The sequence below is a fragment of the Geotrypetes seraphini genome, chromosome 8, assembly GCF_902459505.1.
Source record: "Geotrypetes seraphini chromosome 8, aGeoSer1.1, whole genome shotgun sequence".
In the NCBI taxonomy this organism is placed as follows: Eukaryota; Metazoa; Chordata; class Amphibia; order Gymnophiona; family Dermophiidae; genus Geotrypetes; species Geotrypetes seraphini.
This window is the reverse complement of record NC_047091.1, coordinates 64,926,749-64,943,062: the sequence shown is the minus strand read 5'-3', so window position 1 is coordinate 64,943,062 and position 16,314 is coordinate 64,926,749. Positions and strand designations below refer to the sequence as shown.

The 16,314-nt window shown below is 45.8% G+C and overlaps 1 protein-coding gene across 1 annotated transcript in view; it reads right to left on the bottom strand.

Annotated features, from left to right (window-relative positions):
- Nucleotides 1–10,884, bottom strand: part of LOC117365126 (actin-related protein 2-like) — a 58,216-nt gene extending 47,332 nt beyond the window's left edge. Inside the window, exon 1 of the mRNA XM_033955115.1 lies at nt 10,727–10,884. Within this exon, the coding sequence (XP_033811006.1) occupies nt 10,727–10,774 (48 nt within the window). The 5' untranslated portion in view covers nt 10,775–10,884. The remainder of the gene's footprint in view (nt 1–10,726) is intronic.
- Between the last annotated feature and the right edge of the window lie 5,430 nt (nt 10,885–16,314).

Here is a 16,314-nt window from a genome sequence, read left to right as displayed (position 1 = left end):
GAACTCTCCGGGATGGGACGGGAAAATGAATTCCCGCAGGGATGGGGAAAAATTTGTCCCTGTGTCATTCTCTAGCTGTGAACTCCTGGAGTAACCTGAGGACATGGATTATCTGGAGGAGTGCCCAACTCAGAAACAGAAATGCACATGGAAATATAAACCTGTGAGTGAAGGATGTAAAACTATTTACTTAGCAGCTCATTGGGAGGCCATATTGTTAAAGGAACTATGGATTGGGAGGTGGGTTGCAGACCCCACAGGAGTAGGATCTGCCAGTAGATCTGTTTGAGGACAGTGGACTAGGCTCTAAGCTAAAGTCCATGAAAACTAAGTAAGATATATGGACTAAAAAGGATGACAAAGACTTTCTGTAGATTGCAAGTTTCTCTCCATTGGAGTTTCTTAAATTGGTAAAAATAAAGGTGGGGAAACTTGGACTGACTCAGTTTAGAGCCTTGGATTGAAGTCTGTGTCATGAAGCATGATACTTTTGAGCACTGTGATGGAGTGAGGGCTGAAAGGAAGACTTGGGCAAAATACATGTTCTCTGTACATTCAAGTTTGCGTGGAATCCATTAGTCAAGGGTAGCAAAAAATTTAAAAAAAAAAATCAGGAATGGGACTTGAACTGCATTGCTGTTGAAAGATTTCATTTTGGATGAGTTTCATAGTACAAATACAGGTCTAATTTAATTTGGCATAAGGACGTCACATTAGATCTCTTATGGACTCCTAACAAAGGCTTCTGCTGAAGCACGGCCTGTTGAATAACGTCCTTTTTTCCTACAATAAAGAGCTGTTTCAGTTACACCCCATTCATTTGCCTGGTATTTCTCATTGTGTTTTTGTTACCCTTGGTTGTTCTCTGTGGGATTCTCCTTGTTTTCTACTTTGGTTTTGTGTATCCATTTGTCATGACCAGCAAGCTGATTATCCTTCTTTGCTCATTTCTTGGGAGTTCCATCAATGCTTGTCCTCCACCAGTTTAAACATGTCAAAGTACACCTTAGGCGTCATTTTCTTTTAAAGGGATTTGGGGACCCTCTGCCAAAGCCAAATAGTCAGAACACCATATGAACAAGCTAATGCAGGTTCTAAACAAGACACTTTAGTAGGAGGGTAAATGAGGAGGACGTAGAAGAAAAGGAGAAGAATTAATGTGTTTGAAACACTTATGTTGCCAGACTTACTTATGGCTCTTTGCACTTTCAACACATTAAATCAGTTTCTATGAATTGCATTGGTTGCCAGTCAGTGAAAGATACTGTTTAAAGTACAGTAGTACCTCGGTTTACGAGTGCACCAGTTTGCGAGTGTTTTGCAAGACGAGCAAAACCCTCTGCTGTAGCCTCCGCAGCGGCACCAGCATGTCCTGTGCGTTGGTGCCGGTACCTGAAGATTTGCCTCCTGTGCTGGGCCTTGAGCATATGCGCATGCTCAAGGCCTGAGAGTTCACGTCGAACGTGCATTCGACGTGAACTCTCGGCCTTAAACATGTGCACATGCTCAAGGCCCAGCACAGGAGGCAGTTCTTCAGGCACTGGCACCAACGCACAGGACATGCTGGTGCCGGTGCCATTGCCGGTGCCGCTGCTGAGGCTACAGCAAAGTAAGAAGAGGGTTCGGGTGGGTTGGGGGGACCTCAGGTCGCGGCGGGGGGGGTGCCCGATGGCGGCGGGGGGGGGGCCTTCGGGGGGAGCAATGCTGGTTCTCGTGGGGGGGGGAGCAGCGCTGCTGGCCTCGGGGGGGGGGGGGGTGGGAACTTAGCAAAGCGAGTTTCCATTATTTCTTATGGGGAAACTCACTTTGATAAACGAGCATTTTGGATTATGAGCATGCTCCTGGAACGGATTATGCTCTTAATCCAAGGTACTACTGTATTATTGTTGATACATAAAGGCAATTAAAAATTAATTGACATATTTGTAATCTACTGTAATTCTATTTATTTGGGTATTAAACAGGGCAGTTTCAAACGTCTCCAGTTAATACAGAATACAGCGGCCAAACTTATTTTTGGAAAGAGAAAGTACGACCATGTTTCCCCATTGCTGAGAAAACTCCATTGGCTTCCGGTCCATCACAGGATACAGTTCAAGTGTGCTGTGTAGTTTTCAAACTCCTTTATGGAATATTTGACTCTTTGATTCCCCTTAGTTGGAATTCCTTTAGATCCTGCTATTCAAGAATTACAACAATTCACAAATTAGCATTTCCTTCTCTGAAAGGTATAAAATGCACTGGGAAGCTTAGTACCGTATTTTCTCTGTGCTGCGCTGCTTCCTCTTCAGGCGGTCCCGCCCTTTCTCTGATGTCAGAGAAAGGGTGGGACCGCCGGAAGAAAAAGCAGTGCAGCAGGGCTCAGAGAAGGGGCGGGACCGCCGGCAGAGAAAACAGCTGGGCTCGCTGGCATCCGGAAACAAGGTAGACAGCTTCTCCATGGGGGAGGGGGGTGAGGCTGTGGGGGTGCGAGCGGTTCTTCGGGTGGGGGTGCGAGCGGTCCTTCGGGGTGGGAGTGCGAGCGCTCCTTCGGGGTGGGGGTGCGAGTGGTCTTTCAGGGTGGGGGTGCGGGTGCGTGCAAGCGGTCCTTCGGGGTGGGGGTGCGAGCGGTCCTGCGGGGGGTGAATCGGACATCGGGGGGGGCATCAGGCTTTCAGGGTAGGGACAGGACTTCAAGGAGGAAAGGAGAGTCGGGGCGGGCGAAAACAGAGTCGGGGTCTCCAGAGGAGTCGGGGCGTGCGAAAGGAGAGTCGGGCAGCATGCGCGGTATACGGGTGTGCGCGGTATATAAAAATTTATGTACATAAATATGTGTTTTTTGCGCGCTATACCCGTGTGCGCGTTTTACACGGGTGCGCGTTATCTATGTGAAAATACGGTAAGTCTTTTACATTTAAATTGGTGAGAATTTGGAATGGACTTCCAGATTCTCTAAGACTGGTAGATCAATTATATCAATTTTGAAAAAGTTTAAAAACCTGGTTGTTTTCACAATAGTTAATTTGATTTTAGCTGTCGAATAGTAATTTTAAGCAATTCAACATACTTTTTTTCTAACTTTTTCCATCCATCTAATCTAACCAATTTCTGTTTTTATCCCACAGTTTTTACTTGTTATGTTTCATTTTTTAACAAACTGTAAACCGAGTCGAGCTCCTTAGGGAGTAGATTCGGTATATAAAATGAAGATTAGATTAGATTTATGCTCCAATCATTTATTTATTCAATTTTCTATACTATTCTCCCAGGGGAGCTCAGAATGGTTTATATGAATGTATTTAGGTTCTCAAGTATTTTCCCCTGTCTGTCCTGGTGGGCTCACAATCTATTTAATGTACCTGGGGCAATGAAGGGATTGAGTGACTTGCCCAGGATCACAAGGACCAGCAAAGGTTTGAACCCACAACCTCAGGCTGCTAGCAACTGATAAGAGCATTTGCCATTTGCCTCAGGGTGCTGAGGTAGGAGCTTTAACCACTGCGCCACACTCTCCCCCATATTCCAATCATGGACTGCTGCTTGTTTACACATTCCTCTTTGCAGACTAGGCGGCTACACTTGATGAGCAACACTTCTAATACACAGTACTTTGTATTGCTTATCATCTTATTCCTTCATAGTGGATCATAGCGCACTGGAAGAAGGTCATTCTTGACCAAAATACAGACCATGTCGGGTCTATACCACTATCGATCTACTGTGTATTTTTGGATTGTTTGTTGGACTGCACCTTCTGAATAAAGTTTGGATCAAGATCATCGTCTCCTCAGCTGTTTCCTTTGTACCTGTTTACACATTTCCAACTTTAAGGAAAGTACACTAGTAAGAAAATGTATGTGATGCACGGGGAGGGGGCCTAAGGCCTTGATTGGCTCAGGCACCTCAAGCTCCTCCCTTGGCCAATCAGGCTCCTCCATTAGCCAATCAGGGACTTCCTTAGGCTCTTACCTAAGAAAGTCATTCATGGCTCAGGCGCCTTGGGCTCCTCCCAAGGGAGGAACCTGCGATGCCTGAGCCAATCAGGGCCTTAGGCCCCTCCCCATGCATCACATGATACACCAGGGGCGGGGCCTAAGGCCCTAAGTGCATGCTAGGAGCAGAAGGCAACCCTCTTGCTCCCTAACAGAAAAGTAGAGGCTGATGGCAGGAGTGAGTGGGCAACCCTCCTGCCAGGGGTGGGAGGACGTATTTGCCATCTGGAGAGAGTAGGCATTCCTCCTGCCGTTTGTGGGTTTGTTTTTTTCCATCGGGAAGCACAAGCCAGGCCCGATGTCAGGAAGGACTGGACATCCCTCGTGCCTTTTTCGGGGGGGAGGGCATGCCGCTACCGCGTTTGGGGGGGGGGGACCGCCGCCACCGTGTTTGTGTGGGGTTTCTTTTTTTTCATCTTTTTCTTTTTTTTTAATGAGTAGATATTTTGCTTGTGTAATTCACAAGCAAAATATCTGTGCCATTAAAAAAAAATAGAAAAAAAACCAGGCAGACCTGTCGGTAAAATAGTTACCGACAGGTCTGCAGCAGTCGAGATTGATATTAGTAAAACCCAATTCAAAATAGCCAAGCAATTGTTAGTGAATCAATTGCTTGGCTATTTGCATGGGGTTTTTACTAATTTGCATGGGTGGATCGAATGGGATCGTAAACTAGACGGTGAGCTGTTTAGTGAATCGGGTCGGGGTCGGGGTATGATTGCAAAACTGGTTTTGTGATCGTCGTTACAGGATCGGTACGTTTAGTGAATCTAGCCTAGGGAGATCTTCACTGGTAAGACTTTGCTGGGAAATTGCTTACAAACTTGGGAAAAGGGAAACTTAAAACTACTATTACTACTACCCATTTCTATAGCACTACTAGACATGTACACTCTGTACATCAGAACACAGAAGAGACAGTCCCTGCTCAAAAGAGCTTACAATCTAGTCAAGACAAACAAACTGGACAAAAGGTTCATCAATACACTATGCTCAGATGGGGGAATTCTAAGAGATATTGGTGCTTAGAAGATGGGTTGGAATTTGAAATTGAAAGAATCTTCAAAGAAGTGGGCTTTGAATCTGGATTTGAATACTGCCAGAGATAGAGCTTGACTTATCGAGTAAGGCAGTTTGTTCCAGGCATACGGTACAGCAAGGTAGAAGGGACAGAGTCTGGAGTTGGCTGTTGAGAAGGGTACAGATAAGAGAGACTTTATCCGATGAGCAGAGTGCCTGGGGGGGGGGGGAGGAGTGTGGAGAGAAAGGAGAGATACTGAGGAATTGTGGAGCAGATACACTTGTAAGTCAATAAGAGGAGTTTGAACTTTATGCAGAAGCAGATGAGCCAATGAAGTGACTTGAGGAGAGGGGTAATGTGGGCGTAGCGACACTGACAGGATATGAGGCATACAGCAGAGTTCTGAACAGATTGAAGTGGAGAGAGATGGTTTAGCGGAAGGCCAGTGAGAAGCAGGTTGGCGAGAGGTGATGAGGGTATGGATAAGGGTCTTGGTAATGCACTTTGAAAGAAAGGGTCTGATTTTAGCAATATTGTAGAGAAAGAAACAACAGGTTTTGGCAGGGAGACCGAGGGTGTTGTTCACAGAAATAGAGAATGGGGAAGAGGATAGACAGGTCCGTGTGGGGGAGGGGCTGTTGGTGTAATAGGGCAGGGCTGAGGGGTGTAATGGGGCGTGGCCTCATGTCCTCTTTTTTTTAATAGGAAATCTGGTAACCTTGGCCATAGGGGAAGGCAAGAAGAGAGAGTTTCTGTCACCTTGCTGCTGTTTCCACCTCCCTCTGCAGCCTATTCCTTATCTGAGAAATGTCTGATCAATGGATTGCAGGGAGAGAAGGTAACACCTGTGCTGTAGAGCTGGCAGCTTACTTGCTTTTGATCTTCCTTGGAGAGGGGAAGAAGTGCTGGTGGAACCTTAGATGAATCTTCAGCCTTGTACCTTGTGCCTCCTCATCTGTGTTTCAGGCCTATTTGCCTGAAATTTTGCAAATTCTGCTCAAAGAGATAAATCAGGATGGCAAACAACACACGCAGAAGAAAAAAAATAGCTAAAAATGTAGCAAAATGACTTTCAAGGGTATATTGGATAGAAAAGAAAATCCAGAAGTGGAATTACATGACTCAAATTCTGAAGAAAAATATGTGGCGAGGGATGTGGAAAAAGCAGAAATGATAAACTTTGGTGTTCACAGAAGCAAATCCTTGAGAAAGGCAACAAATGATTGACAGAAAGCACATGTAAGAATAGAGTAGATGCCACATAGTTCATGGAAGAAAATGTTTATGAACAACTTGTAAAACTAAAAGTGGACAAAATCATAGGGGCCAATAGAGACACATCCTCAGATTCTAAGAGAGCTCCGGCACATTCTAACAGGTCCTCTAAAGATGTTTTAAAAGATCCTGGAGATGGGAGAGTTCTCATACATGTCAAGTCTCCTGCATTCAGTTGGAGACTACCACTTTTATGGGTCATCTCCCGCAGTGGGTTAGCTATCCACTCTCTTGGTAGCAAGAGACACCTTAAAAAGAAGAAATCTTCTGCTGCCATGAGACCAGTCTTGCGATAAGAGCTGTAAGTTGGAGGAGGCGGCAGCATGTTAGTGCACATAAAATCAAGCATTGAGACGGGAAAGAAGAGAACGCTTTTAGAGGGAAGGCATCAAGTGGGTAGGAATGAGAAGGGGAAAAAGAGTATCAGGTGAGCAAGAGTGTGGGAAAGATCATTGGGTGGATGAGTGGGTGGAGGTGAAAAATGAGGTAAAAAGTATTGTGGGGTGAAGATGGGGAAAAAAGTATCAAGTAGGTAAGTGGGTACGAGAATAGTGGAAAAAGCACCAAGTAGGTGAATGGATGGGAAAACGTGGGAGAAAGAGTGGGTAATATCTAGTGGGGGAGGTCTAATCTAATCTAATGCTTGGCTTTATATACCAAGTCATCATTCTATGAAAGCTCGACTCGGGTTACAATAGTTAACTTAAACAGATAAGAACCATTAGAAATAGAAACAGATTTCAAGAAAATCAGTTTTCAAAATGTTTAGCAAATAAAACGTTTTTTAAAGATTTATGAAAAAATTGAAGCGAAACAAAACTCCTTAAGAGACGGAAGATCATTCCAAAGTTGAGAAAAATTTAAAAATCAGAGATTGACTAAAAACCTGGAAGGAAGGGATAATTTAAATTGTTGGTTGCCTCTTGCAAAAGAGAATCTATAAACATTCCACGATAAAGGAATAAGAGGAGTAAAAATTCCATATAGGATTTTAAAAGCAACACAAGCACGTTTAAATTGAACTCTAATGAGGGGACGTGGAAGAAAGAGATGTAGGGAATAGAAAAATAGAGAGAAGAACCTTGAGATGGATAGAGAGGCAGCGAGAGATAGGATAAGCAAAAGAGAAGAAGTATCACATAAGAACAGCCGTATTGGATCAGACCAATGGGTCCATCTAACCCAGTGTCCTGTTTCCAACAGTGGCCAATCCAGGTCACAAATATTTGGCAAAAAAAAATAAACAGTAACAAGACAGAACAGGAGAGACAAGCCTGTAGTGGGTTGGAATGAGTGAAACGGAGAAAGTGTGTCTGGAAGGGGTGTAGAGCGATGGAAAAAAGGATCTGGGGGCTTAGAAAGCTGAGATGGGACTATAAAGGACTCGGGGCTAGATGCACTAAATGCTCCGATCGTGTACCGATGGTCACTAAACCAGTTTGACTAGTTCAGCAACTAACAGAATTTGCAGACCCAATTTTCAAAACAGCTCACCGTGTGGTTTTCCGTGCGGTTGTACATTCTCCGACTAGCATGCAAATAACCTCATTACTATTAAAATGAGGTCATTAATATTAAAACAAGCCATCTGATCAATGGACTAACACTGCATGCCATAGTTAGATCATTAAAACCGACTCAAAAAAATGGACATATCTGTCATGGTTTTTTTTTATGGGCACAGATGTGGGGTGTGTATAATACAAACCTATACAGAGTTCTAATAGTACTCAAGACCTCAAATACCCAAGACACTACTTATGATGTTCTTTGTGTCCTTACTGGGGTGAAGTGTTCATCATCGGTCTTGTACAAGATTCATTATTTAATATTGTGTTGGAATAATGCTTATTAAGAAGAGCACTTAACTTAAAGCTTTAAGTGCTCTTCTTAATAAGCATTATTCCACCACAATAGAGTACAAAAATTACTTAGTTTATTAAATAATGAATCCTGTACAAGATCGATGATGAACACTTCACTCCAGTAAAGACACGAAGAACATCACAAGTAGTGTCTTGGGTACTATTAGAACTCTGTATAGGTTTGTTCATAGCCAATTGAGATTTAACCAATTGAACAAACAATTTTTCGATTGACAATTTGTATAACACACACACAATATCTGCTCCATAAAAAAAGTTGAGCCCCCCCACCCGATAACTTCCCCCCCCCCGATGACCCCTGGCAGGAGAGATGCCCACTCCCTCCTGCCTCTGCAACACTCCTCTCCCCAACACCAACCCCAACCCCCCACCCCCTGGCCAGGAACCCCTCTGTGGACTTAAATAAGCAGGAGGCATGCTCACTCCCTCCTGCCTCCATGAATCCCTTTCCTGCCGAACCAACTAACACCCTCCCCTTGCAGAACCCCCTCCCCTCCCCTTCCCCAATCCCACTACTTTAGAAAGAATCGTCAGGAGGGATGCCCACTCAATCCTACCACTGGATGCTCCTCCGGCTCCCCACAAAACCATCCCCATACAGAAAGCAGGCGGGATGCCCAGTCCCTCCTGCTCACAGGCCCGCCACTCCAAAATGGTAGTCCTTCCCATTCCCAGTGTATCCTGGGATGCACGGGAAGGGGTCTTGGGTATCTGAGCCAAATGGGGCCTTAGCCTCCTCCCTGTGTATTTCAGGATGCACTAAGGCCCCTGCTGTCTTCTTTCTGTACAGGTACAGGGATGGTTCGGAGATGTGAGGAATGGTTTTGGGGGAGTCATGGGGGTCATCCGGTGGCAGGAGTGAGTGGGCATCCCTCCTGCCAATTCTTTCAAAAGTAGGGGGAGTGGGGAAGGGGAGGGGAGGGAATGAGGGTCCTGTGAGGGGAGGGGGGGTCAGTCGGCTGTTCGGCAGGGGGGGTTCAAGGAGGCAGAAGTGGCCATCTCTCCTGCCAATTTTTATTTAAGTCCACCGGAGGTGAGTCCTGGCAAGTGGGTCGGTTAGGCTCAGCAGGGGGGGAGGGGGGTTCACAGAGGCAGGAGGGAGTGGGCATGCTTCCTGCTTCTCTTTATTTTTCTTCCGGGGTCGTCAGGGGGGCATCACTGGGGAGGGGGAGGCGGTGGCTTGACTCTTTTTTTTTAATGGGGGCAGATATGGCACAACATCTGTACCATTAATAAAAAAAGAAAAAAGCCCCACCAGCTGAGTGGCAGGAGGCTACTTTGGGGCTTCCCTTGCCACTCAGCTTTTCCCCCAAATCGGCTCTGCACATGAGAGGCAGTTTCTAAGCGAGCAATCTGATGGGATTATGATTACCCTCCTCAAAACTTATTTGCATGGGCAGCCATTTGAACATTGATCACTCTTTAAATAGAAATCAGCCACAAAATCGGCCCACAGCAACCCACTCAGTCTTATCGACCATTTGGGACAAGAGAGAGAGAGAGACTTTGAAGAGGAAGAATGCAAAGCTGGGTAGAAGGGAAGAGGAAGACAAAATGGTCCAGATGTCAGGAAGGGTTGAATTCAAGGAAGAGAGACAGAGAAAAGTAGCTGGAAATGGGGATCTAGGGAGTAAGTGAAAGACAAAATGTGAATAGGCTGGGAAAGGAAAGAGAAGAAATGGAAAGGACACCCTGAAACAAGAGTTTAAAAATCTAAGTAGGATCATTTCAAACCACTTAGAAATTTAAGACTTTTGCTTGTACAACAATGTGCTATAAAGAAAAAAGGTACACATATATGTGTGGGTAAGTATGTGTGGGGAGGGGGTATTTTCCTTGCAGCCAGCGATTAAATAAAAATGCTGCTATTATAACTTACATATGGAGAACACATGCATTATTTATACAGTACATACACACAGGTACCAACCTTTCAAGACTATTGGGGGGATACCAAACACAATACAAATGACCCCCCTTCCTAGATACAATGAAGGAGCTCATGCAATAGTGGGGGGTGCTCATCTACCCATGTGTGTTTAACACAGTGGAAGGGGAATCTATTTCATTACAAAGCTTTCCACGCCCAATGGCAGTGTTCCTTACTTCCTGGTTTTTAAGCTTATTTTCAGAGGACGAAATTTTCTTCCTACGGCTTGAAAATCGTCAGCCGATCGGTTACAAACGAAGGGCGCATCAGCGGTGCAAGAAGAAAAAGGGCCAAGTCAGATCAAAGGCAAAAGAAGAATTTCCAAACCTACTAGACTAGATCATAAAAAAAGATGATCAAATGCTTGGCGAAGGGAGGGGGGACTTCATTGGGACATTAAACTGCTTCACCTACCCTTACAGTCAATTTGTGCACACAGACCCTTCACCAACCTCTCATCCTTTTACTTTACAGCTTTAATACCTGCACACCAGCTGTCAGTCTATAATGCAACCTGTAATCTGTTTCTAATCTTCAACTCATTCTGAACGATCGGGTGAAGGGAAAAGGTTCGGCAATAGGTGTCGCCTCTTTCGGCTGAATTTGCAGAAAATCTGCACTTGGCAACTATCATATCACCTACCCCAGTGCCATTATCGCACACGACCACTCTCCTGCCCCGGCTGTCCATTTTCAGATCCTTCTCTCTTCTGGCCCATTACTTGCCTCCACCCTCTCCAGCCCCAGCCCTTCTTCCTGCTGTCCTGCCCCCTCGTCGCACCAAAGAAGGCAAAGCTCCGGGCTTCTCAGGCAGCGACAGCACGTAACGTCCCGGGGCGGAAGGGAGCCGAGACTCCGCCCACACCGCCGCTCGCGCTATAAAAACGTGGTGACCGCGGTTCACTGAGCAGCCGGGCGGATGCGTGGCAGTCGCCAGGATTAGGGTACCAGATTTTGAAGCTGGACCCGAGGCAGGAACTAGGGCAGGGGTAGGGAACTCCGGTCCTCGAGAGCCGCATTCCAGTCGGGTTTTCAGGATTTCCCCAATGAATATGCATGAGATCTATTTGCATGCACTGCTTTCAATGCATATTCATTGGGGAAATCCGACTGGAATACGGCTCTCGAGGACGGAGTTCCCTACCCCTGAACTAGAGAATAACAGGGGGGGGGGAACAAATTTTTACCAGTCAGAACTCAGTTTCCCTGCCCCATTCCTGTAAGCTCTGCCTTAACCGCATAAGCTTCAGACAGTGGCGTACCAAGGGTGGAAGGGGCGGTCCACCACGGGTGCAAGCCATGAGGGGGTGCTCCCGGCCTTGGAGTCATGACCCAGGAACTTCCCTTCTCATGACCCGACCCTAAGGCTTTCGCCTCCCTTTATGCGATTCCTCTACAAAGCAACCTGCAGAAAGGATAGGTGGTACTTCAGCAATCCTTGCAGGTTGCCATAGACCTCCCGAGTTGTCCCTCTGCTGCAGTCCCGCCCATCCTCTGACATCAGAGGCCTATGGCAACCTGCAAGGATCGCTGAAATACCTGCTATCCTTTCTGCAGGTTGCTTTCTGCAGGAATCGGGTAAAGGGAGGCCAGAGGGGAACACACAGGCCTTCCCGGGGGAGGGGGAGGGGGGATAGTCCTTTGGGGGGAGGTACAGGCCTTCAGGGGGGACAGACCTTCGGGGGGGGGGGGGGGCGCAGGCCTTCAGAGGTTCAAGGGGGGGACAGGCCTTCAGGGAGGGACAGACCTTCGGGGGGGACAGGCCTTCAGGTGGAGGTGCAGGGTTTCAGGGGTGGACAGGCCTTCAGGGGAGACAGACCTTCGGGGGGGAGGTGCAGTCCTTCAGGGGGTGCAGGCCTTCAGGGGTGGGGTGTAGGCCTTCAGGGAGGGTGCAGGGGGGACACAGGCCTTCCCGGGGTGTAGGGGGGACAGTCCTTCGGGAAGAGGGGGGGAGGTACAGGCCTTCAGGGGGGACAGACCTTTGGGGGGGACAGGCCTTCAGATGGGGGTGCAGGCCTTCAGAGGTTAAAGGGGGGGGACAGGCCTTCAGGGACGGTCAGACCGGGGGGGAGCAGGCCTTCAGGGGTTCAGGGGTGGACAGGCCTTCAGAGGGGACAGACCTTCGGGGGGGAGGTGCAGTCCTTTGGGGGGGGACAGACCTCCAGGGGAGGGTGCCTGGTGTAGAAGTACACGGAGGGAGGGAGGGAAGGGGGGTTCAAAGATACGTGCATATGCCGGACTTTGGGGGAAGAAATAATGGGTCTAAAAACAGGAATGGGAGAAAGATGGTGGATAATGGGATTTAGGGAGGGAAGGAACAGAAAGGGTGAGAAGTTGGACACAAGGGATGGTGTGGAGGGGGGATAAAGATACTGGATAGGAGGATAGTTGGGAAGAGAAAGGGAGAGATGGTGGACCCTGGGATGGTGGGGAAGGAGGGAGAGATCTTGGATGAAAGGGTAGTTGAGAAAAGGTGAATTTGTGGATGGAGACAAAAAAAAAGGAAAGATGCCAGACCTCCGGGAGAGGGAAGGTAAACGGAAGTGGAGGACAGAGATGGCAGATTGATGGTTAGGACGGAGAAAGAAGGAGACCATGGCAAGCAAGATAACCAGAGCCTGGGACCAACAAGATTTGAATATTGACCAGACACCGAAAGGTAGAAAAAATAATTTTATTTTCTGTTTTGTGATTACAATATGTCAGATTTGAAAAGTATATCCTGCCACAGCTGGTGTTAGACTGCAAACATGAGCTAGGATTTAACAGATAGACGCAGTGGTTCCCAAACCTGTCCTGGGGAACACCCAGCCAGTCAGGTTTTCAAGATATCCCTAATGAATATGCATGAGAGAGATTTGCATATAATGGAAGTGACAGTTATGCAAATCTCTCTCATGCATATTCATTAGGGATATCTTGAAAACCTGACTGGCTGGGGGTCCCCCAGGACAGGTTTGGGAACCACTGAGATAGAGGAAAAGTCATTTTTGTTTCTTTATTTTGTTTACACCACTGGTTCCCAACATTGTCCTGGAGGACCACCAGGCCAATCGGGTTTTCACGCTAGCCCTAATGAATATGCATGAGAAAGATTAGCATATAATGGAAGTGAGAGGCATGCAGATCTGCTCCATGCATATTCATTAGGGCTATCCTGAAAACCTGATTGGCCTGGTGGACCTCCAGTACAGGGTTGGGAACCACTGATTTACACCACAGCACCAGTGTGGTTAGGAAAAGCCAAAGGGGGTGAAAAAGCTTTAAAATAAACCCACCAGGATGTTTGAAAAAAACACCCAATTGGGCAGGAAAATCAAATCGAATTGAAAAACCAATTCAATAGGCTGATTCGAATCGAAATTTTTTTTCCTGAATCGGGCAGCACTAGTTTGCGCTACTGTCTTAGACTTTAGGACCTGGGATTGGGGAGAGATGGCATCCTCATTACCTTATAATGCAAGTGAAATGAGGATTTGGTCAGACTTTTGAAGGGTCTGCAGAAGAAAAATATTGTATAGGCCGGGGGAAATGGGAACTTTTCTTCCTTCTATTTTTGTGAATGGCAAGGCTGAGGATGTCAGAGAGTTCAGTTAAAATATGTGCTTTATAAGAAAATATAACAATGTGTTTTATAAAGTTTATAAGCATTGCTGGCCTACCCGGTGAGGTGTTCCTAGTGGTGCAGGTGGAGGCAGAGTGTCAATGTGTTGAGAGGAAGAGGTGGTCTGGGAAATTCTACTGAGCAAACTCCGGGCCCATTTCCACCCCCCAGTTAGTCCACTCCACTCAACTGGTTCACACACTGAGTGGGTCTTTGGTGTTGTGCCTGGGTAGTTGTTTTGGGATCTCTTCCAGTGGTTTGTCAGTATCTCCTTGTGGTTGAAAGAAGGAAACTTTGTTAACCTTAGCATTGACCTTCAGAATATGATTGTAACAGCACTGCTTGTGTGGCATTAGGCTATGTAGTGATCAAAAGAGAAAAACAGACCTTTGCACATTTTTGCACTATATGGTGGGTGTATGAGGAGATTCACATTTCCTGCACAGCTAAGTCCGTGTGAAGTTACCTTGTGCTGTATTTGACATCTAGCTCTGTTTGGAAGGAAAGATCTCAGCTTAAAAATGAAGTGGCCAGAAGTTATGGTAAAAGCAGATAGCGTAGCTGGTTTTAAGAAAGGTTTGGACAAATTCCTAGAGGAAAAGTCCATAGTCTGTTATTAAGACATGGGGGAAGCATCTGCTTGCCCTGGATTGGTAGCATGGAATGTTGCTACTCTTTGGGTTTTGACCAGGTACTAGTGACCTGGATTGGCTACCATGAGAATGGGTTATTGTGCATGATGGACCATTGGTCTGACCCAGTTAGGCTATTCTTATGTTATGTTCTCATCTGTAGAGGCCTTTGTTTTCACTTCTTATTTTAATGTATTTTTTTTTCTAGGAACTTATGAGTGTTTTTTATAATGGGAACAAAAATGGAAGAGAATTAATGTGTGTGGATTGGGGGGGTAACTAATTTCTTCAGCTAAATAATTCAATCCACTTCAACCAGACATAGGAGAACTCACGCACTATTCACACACCCTCCAACCAAAAACGTCAAAAGAAAAAAAACTGTTCGATAACCTCCTAGCCATTCGAGCTGCAACACTCGACCCCCAGCTCTACAACCTACTGACCTCGAGCACAGACTACAAAATCTTCAAAAAAGAAATAAAAACCCTTCTATTCAAAAAACGCATAAAACCGAACTAACACAATCTGAATTGTCCCAAGCATCACCTGCAACTACTCCATATGTACTTCTGATGTCATGACAATTCAGACATAATTTATGTTATGTTATGGTATGTTTGGAATAATGGTTACATATATGAGGTTCAATAGAAGAAAATTTTCACTGCCTGTTTCTATTATGACCATTTATTTTGTTTCATGGTTATTACAAAAAATATTTTTTTACATGGGGAGGGTGTCAAAAAATGATGGGCCCCGGGTGCCACATACCCTAGGTACGCCACTGGTCTCAGACGCTTATGATTCTAATGTGTTTGAGGCTTGTGCAGATGAGAACAGCGTGCAGGATGGGGCAGGGACGGAAAAAGGGAACATGGTAAAACCAGGATTTGCAGGATTCTCAGGATCTCCAGGATGTAGGGCAAACCACCTTAAGAATGGAATGCTCATTTTTAATGACAGCAACAGGCTGTCTTTCAGTGGGGAATTTCTCTGTAATGTCCCGCCCCCTATGATGCAGTTCTATTCTTGGCAGAAGACAATGATGTCAGCAAAAGGGGAGGGGACTTCCTGCAGAATGATAGAAAATCAGACAACACAGTTGGTGCAAATTGCAGAGCTAAATAGTGGAAGCTGCTTCAGGGAGTGATTGGGGGGGACTGAAAGAGTCATAAAATACAATCAATATGTTCCAGAAAGAAGAAATAAAAATAGCATACAAAGAAAAGTGAAGGGGGGGGACAGTGGCAGGAAACATCCACATTTTGTACTCCTTCCTTATCAAAAGCACAGGACCTACCAGGATATTTTAGGATGTACCAAGATCCTGCAATTCTGACCCCAGGAAGGGCTGCATCTATCTGGTTTCAGCACCCTCAACCACCTATAAGGCAGGAAACATCCATTCCATGCACTCTTTCCCTATCAAAAGCACAGGATATGCCAGGATGTGCAGGATTTGCAGGATATCCAGGATCCAGCAGGATTTGTCAGGATCCTGCAATTCTGACCCCAGGAACAGCTACATCTATCTGATTTCAGCACCCTCAACCACCTATAAGGCAGGAAACATCCATTCCATGCACCCTTTCCCTGTCAAAAGCATAGGATATGTCAGGATGTTTCAGGATGTACCAGGATCCTGCAATTCTGACCCCAGGAAGGGCTGCATCTATCTGGTTTCAGCACCCTCAACCACCTATAAGGCAGGAAACATCCATTCCATGCACTCTTTCCCTATCAAAAGCACAGGATATGCCAGGATGTGCAGGATTTGCAGGATATCCAGGATCTATCATAATCCTGCAATTCTTTTTTTTTTTTAATCTTTATTCATTTTATATCTTAAAATCAAGTACAGTAAATGATGTTTAACAATTGAACATTTAAAAACACTTGTATATTTACATTTGATCGTATCATCCTAAAATATTATACCCCCCTCATTTAATACATATATAATGATCTATTTCTTTAATATTTAAATTTTCC